General features: G+C 40.4%; 1 protein-coding gene across 1 annotated transcript in view; it reads left to right on the top strand.

Annotated features, from left to right (window-relative positions):
- The window catches only part of CSMD1 (CUB and Sushi multiple domains 1), a 930,570-nt gene that overhangs the window by 476,633 nt on the left and 430,388 nt on the right, over nt 1–23,549 (top strand). The window contains exon 5 of the mRNA XM_033142996.1: nt 629–836. Within this exon, the coding sequence (XP_032998887.1) occupies nt 629–836 (208 nt within the window). The remainder of the gene's footprint in view (nt 1–628; nt 837–23,549) is intronic.

Genomic DNA, 23,549 nt, shown 5'->3' on the forward strand with positions numbered 1-23,549 from the left:
TAAAATGCTGTGCATGATTCACTGCGATAATTCTGCCAGTCTGTTTGTGGGAAATTATTTTGTTGCATGGCATATATTTTTTGTGCTGTGTTGCAACTGGAAATTCTCCATGCATGACTTAATAGTTAATAGCAGAGAAGTCATAAGATGCTGACCTTTAATCCAAGCTCTGCATACTGTGCAATGCCGAGATATAAACATGAACAGAATGAAATTTGTTTCTCAGAAACATATACGAACACGTGAAGCTGCCATACATTGAGTGAGAGCAGTGGTGGTGCTTGTTATTATTATGATTTTTATATGTGTTTTGGCTGAACATTCTTGATTGACAGATCAGGATGAATGCTTAATAAACAGCAGAGATCATATAACCTCTGCAAAAGCTTTGGGCAAATAAATCAGGATGAATGCTCAAACAGGGCATCTCAGGCAGAGATCTTTTCTAACATGTACTACTTGCTATTTTTTTAACTGGAGATGTCAGGGATCACTTGATGCTTCTTAAAAGTAATAAAATGTATAGTGTTTCTTCATCTCTGTATATACCCCCTTCCATGGTGCTGTTGACATGGTTAATATATTATCAGTGTGACCAATTCTATTGCATTTTTTTTTAAATAATCAGCTGAAGGTGCTTGTGGAGGAACTCTCCGTGGGACAAGTGGAATTATTTCAAGTCCTCACTTTCCTTCTGAGTATGATAACAATGCTGATTGCACATGGACCATTCTAGCTGAGCCAGGAGATACCATTGCTCTGGTTTTTACGGATTTCCAACTAGAGGAAGGCTACGATTTCTTAGAGATCAGTGGCACTGAAGCACCATCAATATGGTAAGTCAATACAAGGGGCAGTGGTCTCATTTCATATTATATTATATAGAAGCCTTCATTTAGCCAAAAAATTGTATTCATAAATGGTTTGAAGTTGTTTATTTTGAAGTTGTTGTCGTGATGATAATAATGCCTGTATCAGTTCCATCAGGAATACATATACATTAGTCAACTAAATGTTGTTAATGCTGTTCTATAAATACTTTATGGTGAATTACTGGGGGGGGGGGTTAAGTTACAGCAAGGAATGAAACAAACACCTTTAGAAATGTGTTCAGAATGATGATGTGGTAGGATACTGCCCTCTAATGGAAGGAGCCAGAATTATTTTTCTGTGAGTCATCATAATCTCTTAATATATAATTACACTTTAAGGATTTGTGGAGTAGAATTGTGCTTCTCATTTTTGATGAGAGGGAATGAAAGAGAGAACTGGCTCTACCAGAGAGTGTTGCTTTTCATTTAATGATACTTCTAGTTTTGTGACAACCACTGCAATTTAGGTAGCAGCACGTCTAGCAAACTTTAAGAGTATCTCACCAAATAACAACTTCTAGCTAATAGGACCAGTTTTCTCATATGACAGGTTTCTGCCCTTGTGCTGACCTTTCTACTGTTTGAAAACTGTTCCTGATCCATTATTGCTGACATCCCTATTTAAAACTCATCAGTATGTTCACACATACATCTAAGTACACACACACACACACACACACACACCCCAGTGCTTTTTGAGGAACAATTTAAATAAGATTCTCTAGAATACTTCACTCATTTGGGCTGAAGCATGAATGGTTACCGTAATTCACATAGTGTTCTGAATATAATGTATGATATCACATGCCTAGAATTAAACCTGTTGTGTACAGTTGTTCAGTATTCATATGAATACTGAATCCACACTGAATCTACTGAAAACAGGAGCGAAAGACAGTGTTTCTAATACCTATCTTATCTCAGTTCTATTTTCATTCCAATGTTGTTGTTGTTTTTGATACACACTTACTTCACATACATTTTCCAACAGCTGTGATAGCGATTATCACTGTGATATTAGAGCAATACCAAAGCATATTGATGAAACTGGTCCTATGTTTTTTCCTGCTGCAGCTTTCAGTAATGAGGGGGCTGTAGCTTTAGAGCATCATTTGTTTCAGTGCTTCTCACATTTATTTATAAACCAGTTGCTTGTCCATTCCCCTCCCCCTTTTTTTCAAACATGCTTCTAGATCTCAGGCCTTTAACAAACATTCAAACTGTTGCTGTGGGAGGTTGAAATGCAGAGGAGGCATCAAAGTAGGTCATTTCGTCTTGGAACAGGGCAGGCAAAAACAAGCAGAACAAATGCAAATATGGAATGAGTTGTCAGGACTGTTTTAACAATTAGCAGTATCACACTACAGTCAATAAAGATGTTAGCTATTTCACTTCTCTACTATGTAGGCCAGTCCTATGTATGTTTATTCAGAAGTTTATACTAAAAAAGAAAGAAAAGGTTTATGAAAGAAATTGTGCACAGTGCCATCAAAGTGGATGCAGAAACATTATTTCTTCCTCTCCTATAATGCTAGAACTAATAGTAACCCTATGAATTCGATCACCACGAGATTTGGGAAACTCTACTTACGGACCTCATTGCTACATGGTGTGTTGATGGCCACTGGATTTAATGGGTTTCAAATGGGCCGAGGCAAATTCATGAATAGTTACCAGCAGCTATGTGTTGTTTAAGTAATGCCAAGCCAAACTTACGAAAGGTCAAAACTTCAGTTTGAATTTGGGGTGAGATTTGGTAGTGGGTGCCTTGGTGAAACTGCTTCACTTCTTTTCTTTTTTCTTTTTTCATTTTCAGGGATTCTAGCCATGTTTCTCTTTGTGGGGTGGAGAACATTGCAGTGCTCCTCCAAGGTCAGCTACAAAAGCGGCTGCTATTTTTGATTTCCCAGAATCCCTTCTTCTGAGGGGTATTCTGGGCAATCTAAAATTGTGACCACTAGGCCTGAGAGCCCCCCCCCCCCGCCAAGTTGCTTCCTAACTGGCAAATGATAAAATGTTATCCCATTTCACTGAAAATGGGCCCATGAAATTAGGGGGAGGGGCGCATAGCTATAAAGAAGTACATTATGGATCAGTGGAACCTTTGTGTGTAAAGAATGTGTACTCTGGAATTTACCGTGTGAAAGGAGCAGAAATTATTCTGGCTCACTACTTTTTAAGTGGCAAAACTAATTTTAATCTGTTTACCACAAATTGCTGTGTTATATTCCAGGAAGGCAATTTAGGTTGATGCCAAAGTGAAGCAGCTGTTTGGTTACAAATATTAGTGTGCATATAAATCACTATTTCTTAGAAGTAAAGCAGAGTCATGTTTCTTTTATTTGCCAATGTTCTGTCTTTCACAAATTACTGATACCGTAAAAGCATTATTTGTTCTTGAAAGATTCAGGGTATATAATTATTTGCCCCCAAAATTTTACATGACTGCCTCTATTTATTTGGCTTGTTGCATAGCCTTGAACACAGAAAACAGCAAGTCAGAATAGCAACTATGTCTCCCAAACAAACCATAGTTATATTAATCACTTCCACTGAATGCTGTGCATAGTGGTAAATGTAATTCTTTATGTTTTGATTGTGTGTGTGTGTGTGTGTGTGTGTGGTGTAGTGGTTAAGAGCAGTAGACTCGTAATCTGGTGAACCGGGTACACGTCTCCGCTCCTCCACATACAGCTGCTGGGTGACCTTGGGCTAGTCACACTTCTCTGAAGTCTCTCAGCCCCACTCACCTCAGAGTGTTTGTTGTGGGGGAGGAAGGGAAAGGAGAATGTTAGCCGCTTTCAGACTCTTTCAGGTAGTGATAAAGTGGGATATCAAATCCAAACTCTTCTTCTTCTTCTGTCTCTTGTGCTTTTATATCATTTAACGGGAGTAGCCCCCATATAATGACAGCCTGATAGAGCATTTGTGTTGGTTTCCAAGAACTCCATGGCCTGACCTAGTAGACGTATTTACATTATTATCCACCAATATATTGATTATTCAAATAAATAGCCTTCATTTTTTATGAGTTATTTCAAAATCTATTTTTACAGGATGCTTTGAATGTTATTTAGAGCTTTTGTCCCAAGCGCCAAATGCTCCATTCCCTCCTGAAGGTGCAACAATTTCATGGAGCACTGAGTTAGGGAAGGGAGTAATTTGGCCCAATCTAATGCATTTTCAACAAGGGACATAACATTTCATTGCTTGAATGTCTTTCATGGTGGGAAAAGGCAGTACTGCTACGAAAATTACCTTAAATGCTCAGCGTCCTAAATCTCTTTAACAGTTTCAGGCTTTGATTGGAACAACTTAGCCAATGTACCTGAATTTTGAATTCTTTAGTTTAGAAATCAAGTCTCATTATCCACCAGCCGACAAAGTGGTTAAACAATCTCTTTGACTGACCAGTGCATTGGGTTGAAAATAAGACTTTTTCAAAAAAAACTCCCTACACCTTATGGGTTCTCCTTTTCCTGGCATTTTCTTCTTCTGGAAAATACCCATGTATTGCTTAAACCTTGAAAATCTTGTATGCTAAGGAATAATTTCATAGGGTGGCATTCAACTAAGTTTTAAAATTAATGGACATTTCTGTCCCTCCATGAATCACCAGTGCTGCATTTATATATTTGAAGTAATGCATTTAGTGAAAGCCTCCAATTTACAAATATTTCAACTAGAGTTGAATATTCTATGGCTAAAAACATTGAGGGTGGTTTTTCTTTCCCTTACTTTCAAGGTAAGGCATGCACACAAAAGAATGAACATTTTACATTGGTTCTTCCACTAAAACATGTCTGAAACCAGATGGAAGTAACGCTAATAACATCAGTAACAGAGTGGTATAATTTATTGTTCCTCGTAGTATAATCTGTAGTTCTTGCTTAGAGACTAGTCATTTGTTCAGATCAAAATGCATTCAACGTGCAGGGTAAAGAGAAAAGAAGCAGTAAATTGATGCTTAATTCACAGAGCATTAGCACTTCTTCTGCACCTGCTAATTTACTACCTACTGCGCTAGCAAACTATAAAGGCTTAATTCACATCCATCATTCCACCTCTGAATCTGACAGGAATATGAGATTGCGATTACGCTTTCAGAACATGTGTATGACCTATGATGTAATTTTCCAGGGTACGTTAAATTACATAAAAGGTAGTAGGTTTCTAAAACTTAATGTATATTTATAGAAAGCTGACTGATGCCTTGCTTTGGTAGTTCATAATTGGTTGCCCATTTCATTTTAGATGCAAACTATATTCAGTATCAGCAAATGGAATGGAAAACAGTTAAGCTAGTTCTTCAAAGTACGCATCAGAAAGAAGATATGTTATTCACCTGGGTAAAAAGGAAAAAGAAAGAGAAAATAAAACACCCTGCCTATTCCCCCCCCCCCAAGAGACATCTATTTGCTATAGACTGTTTCCTATCACCTTGCTTAGACTTTCTGACATTGTGCTATCATATTCCTGTTACATTTTTCATTTCATATTTAATGAATTGGCCATCCTACCAAAATCTCAGATAATTCGAGTATGATTTTAACTCTGGCCAAACAATTAGTTGAGGGGCAAATAAAAAGCTATGTATAACTGCTGGTGTTTCCCTTATTTTTCTTTTTCTTTTTTTTAAAATGAATGGGTGTATTTCATTTGTAACATCTGAGAATTTCCTATCCTCCAAATAAGTGACAGCAAAACCCTTGCAACATGGTGGTCTGTATGTGATTTTGGCTATTTCGATTAAGATGCCTTATAAATGTTGGGGGAAATGAATGAAGTACATGGCAAAATCTCAACACTTCTGGTGATACTGTATTGCAAATGTAATTGCATTTGCTATTCATTTTTATCTTTCTTTGTTAAAAAAAACAAAGTACTCTAGGAAGAACATGAGAAATATTATGGGCATTTGGGCTGATCTGTCAGCACTTTTCCTGTGACTTTATTATTTAACAATAATATACCGTATTTTTCCATGTATAACATGCCCCCATGTATAAGATGACCCTTATTTTGGGGGACTCAAAATTAAGAAAATGGGGGGGGGAGATTGCCCATAGTTGTAGAACTTTTTTGAGGGGGTTGCCAAAATCGCTCACCTGTCTGATCTACGCTGCCTCTTGCACGTGTCACAAAAGCCACCTATCGCCTGCCTCCTCGCCGGCAGAAGCCACCAATCACCCTCCCAATTGCCGCAGCAACACTCAATCAACACAGGCCCTTGCCGCGGCCACCAATAACACACCCTATAGCCGCTGACAATCGCTCACAGCAGCAACCAATCCCACGTTCCCGCTATGCACTATCCGTGTATAAATAATTTTTAACATAATTTTAAATAAAAAACAACAACCTTGTCTTATACACAGAAAAGTACGGTATGCATAAAGGAGATAGAAACTGACATTGTTGGGGGGGGGATTTTCTAATTAGAAAAGAGGCAGGCAGGAAAAACCCCCACTCGTAATGATTAGTATATGCATTCAACAAGGTGAGATGGAACGACAGACGTGCAGCTGAAAGTTCACTGGCATGCTGCCATTCCATAAATGGTTCAACTATTAAGACTGCAGTGGCTTGCATTAACTCAGAGTAAATTCATCAATGAAGTGTTCGCACAATAATGTTCAATAAACACCTTTGCCCATTGCTATTACTGTTTAGTTTACACACCAATTTTATTGATTGCAGCTATAGCACCGAAAGGATATAGCACTCAAGTTCAACTTGATACATATGTTGGTCGCTGTGTTGTTGTTTTTTTAAAGGGTCTGGCAGGCTGGTTATATTACATGCACATGTTTTTATTTTATTTTCCTGTTCATAGCTTGACTGAGAAAGCAGGAACCTACATTGTACTGGGTGGTGAAACACAAGAGTTATGGTTGTAGAAAGTGTGTGTGTGTGTGTGTGTGTGTGTGTGTGTGTCGATTGAGCCATCATCTATATTGCTCCCACTTTCATGTGGTTATAATTCACATGAGCGTGTCACTGTAAAACAAAGTAGAAATGTGTATTATTATCATACAATGAACCTTTAAAAAAAAAAAAAAACCTTGATAATCTAGAACCCATAGAAAGGCTATTTAGAAGATGGACAGTGTTGCCTGGTAACTCTTACCCAAGATTAAGTGCTGGGCTAAGCCCTGCTCAGGTGTTCCATTTCCCCAGCGTGATGACCATTGTGTGTGAGAGAGAGCAGGAGTGGGGTGGAAGATGAAAGGCATTTTCTCTGAAGTGCGGAGTCCCATGCTACATTCATGGAGGATCCCTCTAAAATTTAGAACACGGTTTATACTTAATTGTAACATGTGTGGGTAGCAGCTATGAGCAGAGGAGACTGTCATCTTCAGAAGAATCCCCTTCAACCAGTAGAGAGAAGAAAGGTCAGAGGGCTGGAGGGCTTGCCAGTGATGGCCCAAGAGAGGGAAATGAATAGCCAAACAGGGCTAAAATCCATGTAGAATGATTCTTGGTGTACTGATAACTGCTAAAAGTAAATGCGGATAATTAAAGCAAACCTGTTCTACATACACTTACCCTAAAGGCCCTTTTTGATGCAGGATGTTTCTTTGACATCATTCGCAGTGACGCCAAAAACAGCCTAGGAGTCTTCCTTGCAATATTTTTGCTTTAAGCATTGCTTGCTTGCTGTAATGGTTGCCAGGGCATCGTGGCATTGCTCAACTGGCTGCACCTTGGCATGGATCAGGTAGCATAGGAGCATCAGATTGGTTTTGCCACTGTACCTGCACAGTGCTGAGCTGCTGTGCTGCTGCTACATCTCTCACCCTTTCTGTATCCATCAGCGAAGCTCAGCATTAGGAAGCAGGTGAATAACACACCCCATCTGTACAATCCCGCTGACCGCAACTGCTTGCTTCTTCATGTATTCATTCATTATATTTACACACACACACACACACACACACCCCTTCCCTTTTCTGTGTAGTCCAAGGCAACGATTAAATTATAGGCATTTCCACTATTGTAGAGATTAGCCAATGCCCAGTTTGCTAAATGACCTGTCTCTTTGGCAGTAGGAAATGTTGCAAAGCAAACAGCAAGCATTTTTTCTCTTTTGCCCATGTTCCTTCTTTGGGCCCAGTGGATAATATTTATTTAGCTCCACTGTGTGCTAAATCTATATTAATTTCTGTAGTGCTTTAATAATGAAAGTTGTAGAAATTAATACCATTCAGTGGTGCATTGCAAAGCCCTTTGTTTATGGCAGTATTTTGTGAGAAGCTAGGGTGCTATAAATATGTTAAATCATCTCCTGTTTTTACATCAATAGGAATCCATTGTGTAAAAATAATTTCTTAAGGGTTTTGCATGATCTTCAGAAGACTGAGTATAAAGTTTATTAGATTAGTATTAATCTGATTTTCAAAGATCAAGGGACCTTGCACTCTTCTCCAACAGCTAAATTATGCATACATTTTATGAGTTCACTTCTCTGTTTTGTGTTAGCTTTCCAATACATAGAACCACTGAGTCTGCATAGTCAGATCTAGACTTTTGTTCTAGCAATTTATTTTGTGAAGCAATAACTTCAAATTGATTTGTGCATGGCAAGATAATTATTGCTGTTCCTTAATATTTTACTATACTTTCCCAAAAATGGCTGAATATATACACTAGCTGTGAGTCCTGCATTCTTAAGACCAATAGTCCCCAACACAGTGGGTCAATCTTTATTGTTTCAACCATGAGTAACAACAGAGGAGAACCCCGGAGATAAAGAAAATGCAGAATAGCCTATCTGTAACAACGAAACAAAACTAGAGATTTGGGGAAGATGTGTCAGTGACTCAGAAAGATGTACCAACAAAGCAGTAATATAAATAGTCTGGCCCATGCCCAGTCAAGCCAGTTTTACATTATTTCAACTTTTGGTTTCAACAGAATAAATTCTACAAAACCCTTCTAATCTTAGCAATTTTGCAAAGTAAACTGTGTGATCTTCAGAACAGCATTGTGAGGATGGAAGATAGATTTGGCTGTGAAAGCTTTCAGGCTTGCCTCCAGGTTTATCGCCCTTAAATTGTATGCTCACAATGCTGATTGGCGAAGAATTGATGCTTTTGAATTATGGTGCTGGAGGAGATTCTTGAGAGTCTCATGGACTGCAAGAAGATCAAACCTATCCATTCTTAAGGAAATCAGCCCTGAGTGTTCAGTGGAAGGACAGATCCTGAAGCTGAGGCTCCAGTACTTTGGCCACCTCATGAGAAGAGAAGATTCCCTAGAAAAGACCCTGATGCTGGGAAAGATGGAGGGCACAAGGAGAAGGGGACGACAGAGGATGAGATGGTTGGACAGTGTTCTCGAAGCTACCGACATGAGTCTGACCAAACTGCAGAAAGCAGTGGAAGACAGGAGTGCCTGGTGTGCTCTGGTCCATGGGGTCATGAAGAGTCGGACACGATTAAACGTCTAAACAACAACAACAATGCCATTATGGTAGTCTACATGCTATATGTGATGTTATCAGATGGATATTATCAGACTAGTCATGGCAAAGGTTGGCAAGAGGAGATGAGAGGAAATGAAGGGAGACTATCTATGGCAGGGAAGAGCAATGGATCAAGTCCATTACATCCTGAGACTGGGAGTAAGACCTACGGAATATAGGCCTGCACAAGACATTTTATATCTTGAGGAAAAGATAATATGATGTCCACTTATTCTATGTACAGAAGCTGACTGGATTGGCAGTTGAATTTTTCTCCAATAGTGGCAGTTTTCTTATATTATTCCTTTTTATTATTTACAAAAATGCCTCAAAGCAGCTTAACAAGATACATTGCAAAAGTAATCTGAAAGAAGGCAATAATGGTTCATGGAGGCATTTTTACTAGTATGTTTGATAGAGATGAAATGTGTTACAGATGCACCACCTAATAATAATAATAATAATAATAATAATAATAATAATAATACATTTATTATTTATACCCTGCCCATCCAGCTGGGTTTCCCCAGCCACTTTCGGTGGCTCCCAACAGAATATTAAAAATACAATAAAACATCAAACATTAAAAACTTCCCTAAACAGGACTGCCTTCAGATGTCTTCTAAAAGTCAGATAGTTGTTTATTTCCTTGACATCTGATGGGAGGGCGTTACACAGCACAGGTGCCACTACCAAGAAGGCCCTCTGCCTGGTTCCCTGTAACCTCACTTCTCGCAGTGAGGGAACCACCAGAAGCCCCTCGGAGCTGGACCTCAGTGTCCAGGATGAACGACGGGGGTGGAGAGGCTCCTTAGACATTCAACTTCCAGGAAAACTGAGATGAGGAGCAGTAGCCCTAGCACCTAACAATAACAAAATGTTTAGCATGTCATCCTCAAAGACACAAATGGGGACAAAAGTAAGGATAAAATATTCTGTGATTAACCAGGGCCAAGGCTAGTGTGGACAAAGTGTATGGAAAGAACAGTTCTGGCCATCAAAACATCACAGCAGGCTTGAATCTCCCCTGTGGCAAGAGGTGGTAGTAAAACGAATCAGGACTTGTATAAAATTAAGCTATCCTGCCTAACCACTCTATGAAACAGGGGAATCGTACAACAATACAGGTCTATTCAGCTGATCTAAAAAAATTCATGTCATTAATATTTTGTGAGGGGACAATAAAAAATTTAAAGTTTAAATGTGCCACCCAATTGGGTTGGATAAAGAAGGACTGTCTATTCAAACCTTTATATTTTATTCTGCAACATTGAAGTGCAGAATTATGGCTATCCATCATGCTAACGTACTTTTGCTGTGGAGAATGTGGCAACCCTATTCTGATACTTTAAACTGAGAATGAGGTGGTGAAGATATATTTGTTAGACAGACAGAAACACGCCATTAACAAAAGAGAGATTACTTTTGATTATGTGGCAAAACATTTTGGCTTCTGCCTTCATCAGTGCTGGGATAAAAGTGAAATAATACAGTTTCCGAAAGCAGCTGAGGAAGGTGGAATCTACATAAACGTTAAAAACATTGTGAAAATGCTTTTTTTTTTTCAAAAAAAAACAAACCGTTTTGAAAAATGCATTGAATTTGCTGTAGCTCACAGTCGCCATGTAGTGTCACAACTGTATATTGCACTTTACAACACACTCAAAATGTTTTATTTGCAGCTGTATAGCTGAGTCCGAAGACAGAAGCTGAAACATTTTGCATCATATTTTTTAAAAGGCTCCTGTTTTGTTAATCACAGTAACATACAGTGCTTTTTTTCTGGGAGGACACAGAGGTACGCATACCCCTAAACATTTTGTGAATCTAAGTTTGGCTTCATTGAGGGGTAGTATTTCAATATGAGTAGGAAAATGAGAGTACCCCCAAACATTTTTTTAGGGGAAAAAACCCACTGGTAACATATATGTTAGTTTAGTGATCAACTGAATCTTAAAAGGAATCCAGAGCAAGCTTGCCTGAACTACTATTTGGTGTGTGTGTGTGTGTGTGTGTGTGAAGATCTGCTTAGATTTTTACAGTGTAAAGCCAACTGGGTTTTACCTGAAAGGAAACTAGGCTTGTCACACACTTTGCAGGGGGCATCAAACAACTTGACTTATTCAACTAGCTCTTCAAAGCCACAGCTTAGCGTGAATAGGAGAGAAGAAACTCCATGAAAACGTAATGAGCATGTCATCATTCTTTATTCTCTGCATGTTACAAGAAATGTAGCACATCTGACCCTACCAAGCAGCTGCATCATCCAGGAACATTTGAGAGGGCTTCCAGAGGCAAGGAGAATACAAATGGCAGCATTAGTGATTAAAAATCAAGGCAAGCAGACAAATAAGGCAACTGTAAGCATCCACCTAAAACCTATAATGGGAGAGCGGGGGAAGCAAGCTTTGCTTGTTGCTATATCATACCTTCCAACATTACTCTGTTTGTGTTTTTAATATTCGGTTGGGAGCCTCCCAGAGTGGGGGAGGGGAAGCCAGCCACACAGGTGGGGTATAAATTTATTATTATTATTATTATTATTATTATTATTATTATTATTATTATTATCTGATGAAAACAAGGACATCCTGTTTACTACTACTACTACTACTACTACTTTTTACTATGTATACCCTACCCATCTGACTGGGTTGCCCCATCCACTCTGGGCAGCTTCCAACATATGTAAAAACACAATAGAACATTAAACATTTAAAAACTTCCCTATACAAGGTTGCCTTCAGATGGCACAGAATCAGATAACTCCATGCCCTGCAACATTTATCTGATGAAAATAGGGGTGTGACATCCTAAGGAAAAGCGGGACAGGTCTGAGATAAAATCAGAAACCGGGACAGCTTCTGTAAATCCAGGAACTGTCCCTGGAAAATAGGGACGCTTGGAGGGTCTGCTATATGCCATTGTAACCTTAACATTATAGCCTTTTGTGTAAAGTTTTCATTTGTTTGGGTTTTTATTTCTTTTTAGATTCTGAGACACCTGTGATGGCTCCTAATTTTCTTGTGGAAGGCAGTTCGATCAGATTAAAAAGCTAGTTTAAAGGTATTATTAATATTCATTCACCTGAGATAGTCACTCCTTATTTTAGCCCTAAACTATAAGTGAAATCTACTTTGAAGAGCTGTAGGTATCAATGAATATTAGCAATATCTATATACTGGTGTGTTTCATAGTTCTGATGGCCACAACAATGGAGTTCCTCTGGGCTCTTGATGGCTGCCAATGACAGCTGCCATTTTTTCTTGGGATTTCCTAGAGTGAGAGCCAAAAGCATTGCCCTCACTCTGATTGGCTTCATGATGTGACATAACCACAGCACTAAGTCAATCTGAATGAGGGCAATTTAGGAATGTGGTATATTAATAAAGGAACACAGCCTGTTTTCCTTCATAATCTTGGTTTTCCTAGAGTTACTAGACTGAATATGTCCTGAGATTTAAAATACGAGCATGAGGTTACCAATGTTATGTTTTTGTTAAACAAAGTAAATTTGCAAATAATTGTGTGTTTCACCCCCTTCTATCATATTCTGTGACTCGGTTTCATAATGGGTTGATATATTTAAGAAATTAGTTGTTCAGCTAGAACAAGTTTTATCTTTTTCGAAAGTGTCTGAAAAGCCATGCAGGTGAATGGAGCAATTGCTTGACTGAATTCTATTAATTGAGATGCTGACTAATAGCAGGTCTGCTATTAGGCTTTATGCAGCTCCTTCCAGTGAAGTTATTATGCTTCTTCCAGGTGCTCCTGCTTTTAGGAAGTGTGTGTTGTGACAGTTTCGGATTCAATTCATAAGCAGATTTTGTTTCTGCTACTTTGTGATTTGTTTTCTTGGAGGTCGGTTCAGCAGTACTTAAATTAACATTTGTCTTTTCTTACACTGACATGCAGTGTCAAATTGGAATATTTCCCCCATGTATTGTCAGGCTGAAACCTGCACTGGAGAGCTATCATGATAATAGGTGGAGAGGTTAAAGAAACTGTAAATGATGGCATTTCTTTCCTGCAGCCTTGGTTCATAGACTTTTTGTGACTGACACATTATTATGAAATTGCTGAGAAGCAGAATCACAGAGCACAAATTAATTCATTTTGAGCATTGGTGGACATGGCAATTTTAAGAAAAATCTTGCTGACAGTGAAGCTGCATACACACAGAGCCATAATTTGGTTCTTGCTTCTTTCTAAAAAGAAAGGTCTGGCGACATGCACACAATTGCTAGGGAGCTGGATGTAAGTAATTTACTGAAGCTAATGCCTACCAATGACTGTAAGTTCCAAAAACAAGACAGAGACTTGACACTAATTTCCAGGGACTGTACTTCGAAACTTAATGCCTTGTGGATCTCTCTCTCTCACTCACTCACTCACTCACTCACTCACTCACTCTCTGTGTGTGTACACTTTGGAGTGCAGCCTTACATAATTAAGTAGCATTAAGATGCTTAGAAATGGCATTCATATGCAAATGAAGAAAGTATGTTTGAGGCACGCAAAGGATTTCCTTTCATAGGTCCAATAGCATCTTTGAGGGTTAATCAGATCTAGCACATACCAGTTTAGACAAATGGTATAAGCAGAGAGTAGAACTATCCAGGATTCTCCCATGAAATCCCCCTACATCTCCCTACAAAGCACCCCGGGAGCCCACTCAAAAAAATAAATAAATTCACACACCTTTGTGGTTTGGTGCAAGAAGGACAATAAACTTCTTCCATGTTTGATATTGCCATGGCAATGGTGTTGCATCGCCACATGCATATACGTCATATACTCCATAGTCTGATAGGTGATTTTTGCGCCCACCCAGGGTTCTGCCAACCCCTCAGGTACACCTCTGTGTGGGACACCAAGATCTCTGCAGCTCCTTGCACTCTCCAGAAATCAACTCTTGTGGGTTTGGGGATCTTCTGGAACAGTATAGGCAGCTGCAGGGAGATCTATCCATGACCAGTGTTGTTCCATCAAATAGTTTCCAATGATTGAATAAGACCTTCTGTTCATAGACAGCTAAGTTTTGGGTTCGTCTTTCTGTATCTTGTGAAGAGCACCTCAACTATACAGAACCGCAGAAGGGAAGCATTTATCATGAATGTGTTTGGTTCCTACATCAAAGCATTGTGGAAGGACAAGGAACACCCACAACAGACATGTATCTTGGCCATAAAGCCTTGGTAACATCCTTAAATGTCACCAACCAAGACCACAATCCTAAATGCACTTACCTAGGAGCATTAAATCAATAGCACTTCTCATGTTAGGACTACACTGTAAACCCCCCCACACACACACTATTACTTCATCAATGAATAGAAATTAAGGTTTCCTGTACCCTACATACTTCTAGGTGTCAATCCCTTGCCTTTAGGATTGTGGAGACAATATCCTTTTTTTTAGGATATTGCCTTTAAGATTGTGGAGCTAGGAAGAAACATCAAGAAAGCACATAACCCCTCACTATACGTAGCGTTCCTGCCTTCTCTTGGTGCCTTGTAAGCTAAGGAAGTAAATCTTCACGGGATTCCTTTAGGAATGTGTGGGTTTGGGTAAAGAGAAGTGTACTGAGCTGATGAAGCGTTCCCTTTATGACAGCAATATTGCCAAGAGAGTAAATAATATAGAAAAAAGTATATGCTTGTCATAAACCTAGAGTTAAGAATCCGTAAACTGTTTTCATTCCAATCTACTTACTTGCTGGGTTTAAAGAAATCAGTTCTGTCAACCTCTGCCTTGACTTTTTAATGCAACTTGTTCTGTAAAACTCATTTCTCAGTGCTACTGGCAAAAACCTTATTCTGCTAAGCACCCCACACTGGGCTATTGATGAAAATAATTTATGCAAAACATGAATTCCCTTTTGTTTGTTTGTCAGCACTTCAATGGGTCCACTGTGAAATGAATGTTCTTTAAATCCTGCAGCTTTGTGGGGGTTCGTGAGGAAAGCAAGTTTTAAATGGCATAGCAACTCATCTGTGAAAAAAGATGTGAAAAAAAAAGTTTTTCATCAAAACATACTTTTTTAAAAAAATGGGCTGGAATCGCACCCTTTGTTGTGCAGATGTTGTAAAATAGCATGATTTAGATTATTTACAGCATAGCGAAATATAAAGTGGATAGTCTGGTACCACTCCCAAATCTCTGCACAGTCAGCAGTAGGTTGCATGTGCATATGCTGCTGTGTTGAGGAATTACCAATCTACATCAATTCAGTCTTGCAAGCAGGGGAATTTGAAACGCTCTTGCCACTCTGCAAACAGATGGCTGATATACTGTCAGACATGACCCTATTGGCCATTTGATTGGCCCTGCGCACACACAGTCCCCAGTTCATCAAGGGAAAGCTTGATATGTAGACTTGATCGCTACATGGAATGGTTCTACAATGGATTGTTGTGTGCAATATCCTTTTCTGTTCAGGGGATCCACTTTGGTTCAGACAAGGGTGTAGTACTGATCTATAAATGCATATAGGTTTGGTTGGAACAGGGTATCTAAGGGTTAAAATGCAGAATCTGGCAATCAGATACAAACAGCACTATTTTTCTAGGGGGGAAAGGTGATGGAACTCACCATGAACACCTCCTTCATTCTCTTAGAATGGCAATGGTGCCCTCCTGAGAAGTGCCAGAACTGAGTTCTTGGCAAGTTCCAGCCAGGGCTGTCTTAAGCATATGTGGTGCTGGGGTGCAAAGATCCATCCAGTGCCCCTCCCCCCCAGGTTGCTGAGTCCCAGGTGCGCAGGAGGGTGGAGCCAGCTGGCCGGCTCAGCGTCTCGCTGGCTCAGTCGTCCCCGAACTCGCAGTGCAAAGCCACCCGCATCAGAAGAGCCCGCTGTGGCGCTCTGACTAACGGGTGGGCTCTTCCTCAGACTCAAGTCTTGGGCTCTGGATTCTCGGCCTGGTGCCCCTGAGAGCCCGGCGCTTGGGTGCCCTGCACCCCTAGCACCTATGGGTAAGACGACCCTGGTTCCAGCTGGGAAAAAAGCCCTGGATACAAGCATCAAATTATGTTCTTAATCCCTATAGTAACATAAAATGCCCGGCAGAGTTAAATCATGTATTATGTCAGGAAAAATGGATCAATTACACTGACTACACACACACACACACACACACACACACACATTCAGCTGTCTTTCTATGTACAGTTAATCATTTCAACAGAATGCAAGCCTTCCTTGACACAAAATAGGCTCTTCTTAACCCCCTGATTCAGTCGATGAGTATAGACGAGACAAGCCCAGTCATGGTTTTCAGCACAGGATCAGTTTGCTGTTGTTATGAAATCAAGCCAGAGAATCCTTGAAAATTTAATAAAGGCTAATAACTAGCTTCACTGACAAATTTGTCTTATGAAAAACCTGTGAAGGCAGGCTGGAGAAATGAAATTGGTTCAGCTAGACTACTTTTTTATTTATTTGAGCAAGAGCTATTTGGCCATGAACTCCAACGAAGCTGTATCTTTCTTCATTCGACATCACATCAGCAATGCTTTTACCTCTACATTGGCTCCCATATCCTTAGCATTTACACTGAAAGACCTCAATACCGCACACCTCTCGGCCACCCTCTGAGTCTATTATGGCACAAAAGAGGAGCTGATATAACCTGCAGGGGGTAAGCTGCTCAAACCCTCTATGGAGAACTTGTTTTCCCTTTGGTTTATTTCTTTAGATTGTTTGTTTTTATTTATGGTGCTCATATATATATCCCACTCAAATATATAGCCCCCGAAAGGTCAACTTACAGGAAGGCCCAGCCTTGCTTCACTTTAGGGTAAGCTCTGTTATGACCTTCAGGGCATTCTCTGTCTCACAAAGCGTGTTCTCCTTCATGGAGAGCACGTGTTGCAGTGGGGGCTAACAAGTCACCCCTCTGCTGCTGGGCGGGTTTAGTCTGGATGGCCTCAACTATGATTGGGCTCTGGCTGTCATTGGGGAGATTCATATGTTGCAACTTGTTGATGGACAGCCCAGAGCCTATAAATTACCCTGCACGCAGCGTCGGAGCTCTCCTGGCTTCGTGCATTGGACCACCCGCCCTCCCTCCCTGTTATTAGGCCTCTGCATTGACCTTGCTATGCCTGTCATGGGGTCATTTGCTTTGGAGCAGGGGCCTGGTAAGAATTTTTCCATTTGGCTGATTGGCTGGTGCCATTTGGTTTTCGCCTACTGCATAGCAATTAGTCACAACTTGTAAGGTTGGTGGTTAGGCATTGGTTATAAATTGGTTGAGGAGGGGCAGAGTTGGCTGTGGTTGCCCCTCCTATGCAGCGAAGGGGCAGGTTGGCTGTGGTTGCCCCTTCAAGGCTGCTGCTGCAAGGGGAATTCCGTTAAAGGAATCCAGGGGCTCACCAAGCTTGTCCGTATCCCCCAGGGCCCACGCAAGAGCCCCTAGGAGCATTAGGGGAGAACGGGCGCACACTCTCCCCCCCAAGTGTTTTCCCCTATACTGACTCCACAGGCGGGTGGATGTCAGTTCTGTCCCCAGAGGGACAGATAGTCTTAACCAATGCCTAAGCAACCACTCACTTATTTTGTATTCAATAAAGTTGTGGCCAAAAAGAATGCCAAAAACCTTAAACTTATATCTGGTGTGAAGTGTGTTTTATTTGAGGGGTGGTTTGGGGACCTCAACACGCAAGTTACATTTGGAAGGTGTTTTGTCATATTTCACGATTGCAATCTCACGTACTGGACTTACCGGCTTTTGTATGTACAGTGGTGCCTCGCAAGACGAAAATAATTCGTTCTGCAAGTGCTGTCGTATAGCGAATTTTTCATCTTGCGAAGCACCAACGGGAGAATAGCGGTTTGACCAAAAAAAAAATTCGTCTTGCGAGGAAAGCCCATTCAAAAATTCGTCTTGTGAGACAGCCTTCCGATAGCGAATGCCTTTCGTTTAGCGAGTTTTTCGTCTAGCGAGGCATTCGTCTAGCGGGGCACCACTGTACTGTTATGAGTGTAATAAGGCCACTTACAAGCACACACTGTGGAGAAAAATAAGAGTTGTGGACAGTGTAGCCCAGTAAATTCAAGACCACTTGATTAGAACAGGCCAAATAATAGCTTACACAAATTCTTACAAATCTTTAAAAGTAGTAGGATGCTATTGTTTGAAATTACTATGCCGAGCGAGAAAGACTTTTCTGTAGGCTCAAGTACCGGTATATAAAATCATACTTAATTGGGAGCTGCTGTAGTAGAGTCTCCAGCAACCATTCTTCCACACAACAATTATGGCAGGGCAAATAAACCTGTGGCCTTCCTGAAATTGTCGGACTCAGCCAGCAGAGCCAATGATTAGGACTTGTATGAACTGTAGCCCACAGGTTCCCCATCTCTGAATTCAAGGAACACCTGCTTGCCCCAAGAGTGTTAGGTTTGGAAAATAACCACTCAGTTATGATGGTCACCGGATGGCTGTTCCCCATTTCCCCTACCTCACAGGGCTGTTCTGATGCTAAATCACCACTCCGTGTCATTCCTCAAAGGGAGGGTGAGTTAAAAGAGTCAAAAATACAAAAGGGCTTGCAGAGCTTATCGCAGAAGAAAATCAGTCCTCTTAACAGTATTATGATTTCAACCGGGAATTAAAAATACAAAGGCTTTAGACCTTTGTTTGCCGGTTTTAATACTTTTTTTTGGCAATCTACATGATAATTATCAAAGTCATTATGCTATTTATTAAATGCAGCAATTAATTTAAATGCCTGTTAAGTTGAAGAAATTGTTTGGTGTACTTTGGTGTCTAAAATTATTGCTCTAATCTGTTGTATCAATGAGCTCAGCTAATTTCATTAAGAAAGCATTTAGCTTTTTGGTTGTAGATTTCTAAAATAATTGTCCAACTTCCACTTGGCTTTTCTTCTTCTTCTTCGCATCTGCTGTGAAGCATACAGATGAACAAATGGGCTATTCTTCTCTCTTTTCATGCTGTAGGTCCCCCCCTTTGTGTGAAATTATTTTATTAAAGCAGCATATTTTTAAAAGTAGTAATAGACCAACTAAGGGAGACAAATGAAGATCCAGTAATGTGACAACTGTAATACACCGCAGCTGGAACTCGGATTAATTTCAGACTTCGCATAGTTTCATGGTTTTTTATTAATTAACTGGAAGGAAAAGCCAAACACGATGAGGAAGGCAAAAAAGAGAGATATGGATCCAACGCTTTTCAGAGTCATTTTAAAAGTCCTTCATTGTGATATAGCTGCTTTTTGTTTGAGAGAAGAGTGATTTTGGAGTTGACTGCAGCTTTGGTCACATGTTTTGGTCACATGTTGCTGTTAGAGAATGGATATGGTTTTCCTTCCACATTAATGATGGGTTGTGCCCAAACTAAGAAAGGTTTTGTTGTTGTAGCCACAACCATTGCATAACCTTATGTTCTTTCAGCCGGTGAATGTTGGAGTTTGAGTATGGGCTGGTTTGGTTTGGTTTTCACATGCTGAGTATAAAATGCCTAGTATTCAGGAATTCTAACCTTGTCAGGATTGTCAGCATATAGGAGGACATGGAGAAGGTTAGACAAGGACGACTGAGCTCGTACAGTTAATCTGGAAACTTCCATAGCTATCTACCATTTTCTCCTCAGACATTGACTTGAGGTAATTAGTTGGGTGAGGGGTGAGAGAGAAAAAGGAAAAAAGTTACCTTTTAACCAAAGTACATTATTCCGGAATAGTAGTTGAATAATGAGGATGTTGTGTGTCAGCATGGCTTTTTTTCTTATTAAAACAGCAACACGAAGGCCATTGTAAAAGCAAAGTATGGAAAGGCCCTGCATGGACCAGTAAAATGCTACTCTATCTGAGTAAAGTAAAAAAAAAGTAAAGGACTCCTGGATGGTTAAGTCCAGTCAAAGGCGACTATGGGGTGTGGCGCTCATCTCACTTTTCAGGCCGAGGGAGCCGGCATTTGTCCACAGACAGCTTTCCAGGTCATGTGGTCGCTTCTGGTGCAATGGGGCACTGTAACAAATGCCAGAACACACGGAGACACCATTTACCTTCCCTATTTATCTACTTGCACTGGTGTGCTTTCGAACAGCTAGGTTGGCAGGAGCTGGGACAGAGCAACAGGAGCTCACTCCATCGCACGGATTTGAACAGCCGACCTTCCAATTGGCAAGCCCAAGAGGCTCATTGGCTTAGGCCACAGCACCACCCATGTCCTCTATCTGAATATTAGATCTGGACTGTTATTCATGATATTTTTGGAAGCTGGATTTAAGCCTAGAGATCTGTGAAATGGTCTGATGAAATGCAGTCAGGTTCTTGGTGCAACAGCTTGGGTCATATAGATTTGGTTTTAACAGACATGATTCCCACATACAGTGTAAGACCAAGATTATTCTTGCTATATTTGAAGAGCATAATAATAATTTCTTGACATTCCGTCTCTGCCCTATTGTTTAGTAATAAAATTAGCAGACTACTCAAACATATAGTCTGGTTTTGATCGCATAGTTTTTAAGCAAGTAGAGAAACAAATAATTGGAAAAAGATGCTATATATTATTATGATAATCATTTGAAAAGTAAACTTTTAATGCTCAGCATGAATCAAACATTGAATAACCATATTTCTGAAGGTGATGTCAAAATTCTATTAGTGTTTGGTCCTGTGCTTTTTATAAGGTATAAGTTTTTCCATTTTAAGAGAAACACCTTTAATTCACTTTGGACATCTTTACAGCTCAATTTCACATTACAGAAAATGTTTAATTTATAGTTTATTGTCTGAAAGTTGGCTCCTGGTCTAGCCATGTTTTCTACATCATGTATATTAATGACAATGAACAAACTTCTAGGTTTAATCAAGTATTCCCTTCTGTTTGGGACCCAGTAATTAAGTGCTGAATAATTTATATTCCTGTTTCATATGGTTCTCTATTAGCCTAACAATTAGCAGTATTGTTCTTCTGAATTCTCACTTAATTGTTAAAAGAATCGGATGCTTATAGCTATAAGCCTATGTACACTTAGTTCCGTGGGATTTACCCCAAAGTAAGTGGGACTTACTCCAAGTCATTATGTCTGAGAACGTACTGTATGCACTCTTCATTGTTAGAATTTATATACCCATATACTTGAGCTGCTCTCATTCTTACAGCCCCTGTGTAAAGGAGCAGGGAATTGGGATGCTTTGAGTAGCTACATGCCTGTTGGCCATACATACAGCACTAACCGCCGCAAGGGGAGGGGGACCTTCACAAATACACGTGATGGCTTCCATGCAACCTTGAACCCCAGTCACACAGGGTTTTCAGGTTGTGGGGAAATATTTGCATGAAAAGCGATTTCACTTGCTCTTCCTAGATTATAGCATCTATTTTGTCAGCCCTCTGCTGGAAATAAAAAAGTGAACTCTGTAGCTTCAGCGCTTAGGCTATTTCTAGGTTTTCGAGCGACTTCCTAAATGTCAGAATGACTGTTCACCGAAAGAATGACAGCAATATGCAGACTTGAGCTGCTACCCTGAGTACTAATCACACTGTAATCAGCAGAACTTTAACTATATGAATGGAATGATTTTAATAAGGTTAACATCTGCCAGTTCCCCATATGCTTAGCATTAAGATCATACATATCAAGGACTTATTGTCAGACTTAAGATTGGCGGTGACAGATAAATACCATAAGAAATGTCAACATCCCTGGCATATGTTGCAAATAAAGACAAGTGCACAGATAACATTTTTTTGTTTTGTTTTTTTACTGCTTATATAAATATCCAATCCATGTACAGAAAAGAATTAATTCTCTCTCTCTCTCCCCCCCCCCCTCCCGCGTACTTTACTTATCACAACAGCTCTGGGTTTTTCTTCCTTGGCATAACCAGACAAGTTAGGAACAGTATTTTGGGCTTCTTAGAAGTAGAACAATTCCTTCCACTCCATTCTGTAGCTGCGACATTGGTTTGGGAGTACAATGCTAACTGGAGCCTTTAAAGAATAAGCTGACATTTCGTTAGGAAAAGAACATGAAAACCTGGGGTACATTATTCTGCATGATAGAGTGAGCCAACAGACAGATACCCCAATGGAAAGCTGTCAGGAGTACATTCCAAAAATGGGTGCTGTCAGATGCAAACGTGGACAAGATCAGGCACACATGCACACACACTTAACAGAGACTAGGAGCATGTTGAAGTGAGGACCCTGGCCTTTGTTCATTCCCATTGTGGTGCCCTACATTGGGGGTGCAAAGGGAGCCACCACCATCCCATAGAGGCAGGGTCTGGCCAGTCTGTTGCAGATGACCTGACTTCCCAGCACAGCTGCCTAAGGCTGTTTGAAGGCCAGGCGCTCAGACCATATTTATTTTGCCAGAGGGCCTCTGGGCCCATGATGGCATGCTGGGCAAATGAAGATGGTGGGCACACCTAGAACCTTCGTTGGCACTTTATTATACAGCAGGTCTAGCTGTCTGAACCCTTTATATGTAGTAAATGAGGGGCCCTTCCCACAGCCAGCTGGCTAGCTCAAGGTGCGGTGGATTCTCCAGGTCACTGGAATGGGGAAGCAGCAGCATAGGAAGGAAATCAGCCCAGGGAACTCCTCAGAGGGAATGCCACCTAAGATTCCCTCAAAACCTGTGCACCTATCCTGTCTCTTAGCTGTGCTTCATGCTATGCAATTTTCTTGTATGTTTTCTCAAGCTCTAATCTTCCGCAAGTGTTTTGCTGTACAGTTGAGAGCCCTGTGTATGGTGGTTTTGTGAAATGTTTGAATGACAAGAGTCTCGTAAGTGGAAGGAGCCTAGTTAAAGCAGCTACTTAACACCCACTTGGTTGTATGAATTAACAAGTAGCATAATCCTAATTCTAATTTTAGAGGTGTGTAGAGTTGTCCCTTGCCCCCATTTTCATGTAATGCAACATTCTGAGGTCTGCTTGTTGTTTCCTGATATTCAGATTGATGCTTAAGATGCACATTTTAGTACAGCTTTATGAAATGTCCCCTGTTACAAACTTATAGCAACCTTTCTCTTCTTCTGTATCGGTTCACTGGTGAATGCTAACTGCAAAGGGTCAGTTAAATAATAAAAGAAATGGTCAGTTGCATATAAAAAGGTAAAGGGACCCCTGACCATTAGGTCCAGTCGTGTCCGACTCTGGGGTTGCGGCGCTCATCTCACGTTACTGGCCGAGGGAGCCGGCGTACAGCTTCCGGGTCATGTGGC

Source organism: Lacerta agilis, chromosome 3 (genome assembly GCF_009819535.1).
Source record: "Lacerta agilis isolate rLacAgi1 chromosome 3, rLacAgi1.pri, whole genome shotgun sequence".
NCBI classification, from domain to species: domain Eukaryota; kingdom Metazoa; phylum Chordata; class Lepidosauria; order Squamata; family Lacertidae; genus Lacerta; species Lacerta agilis.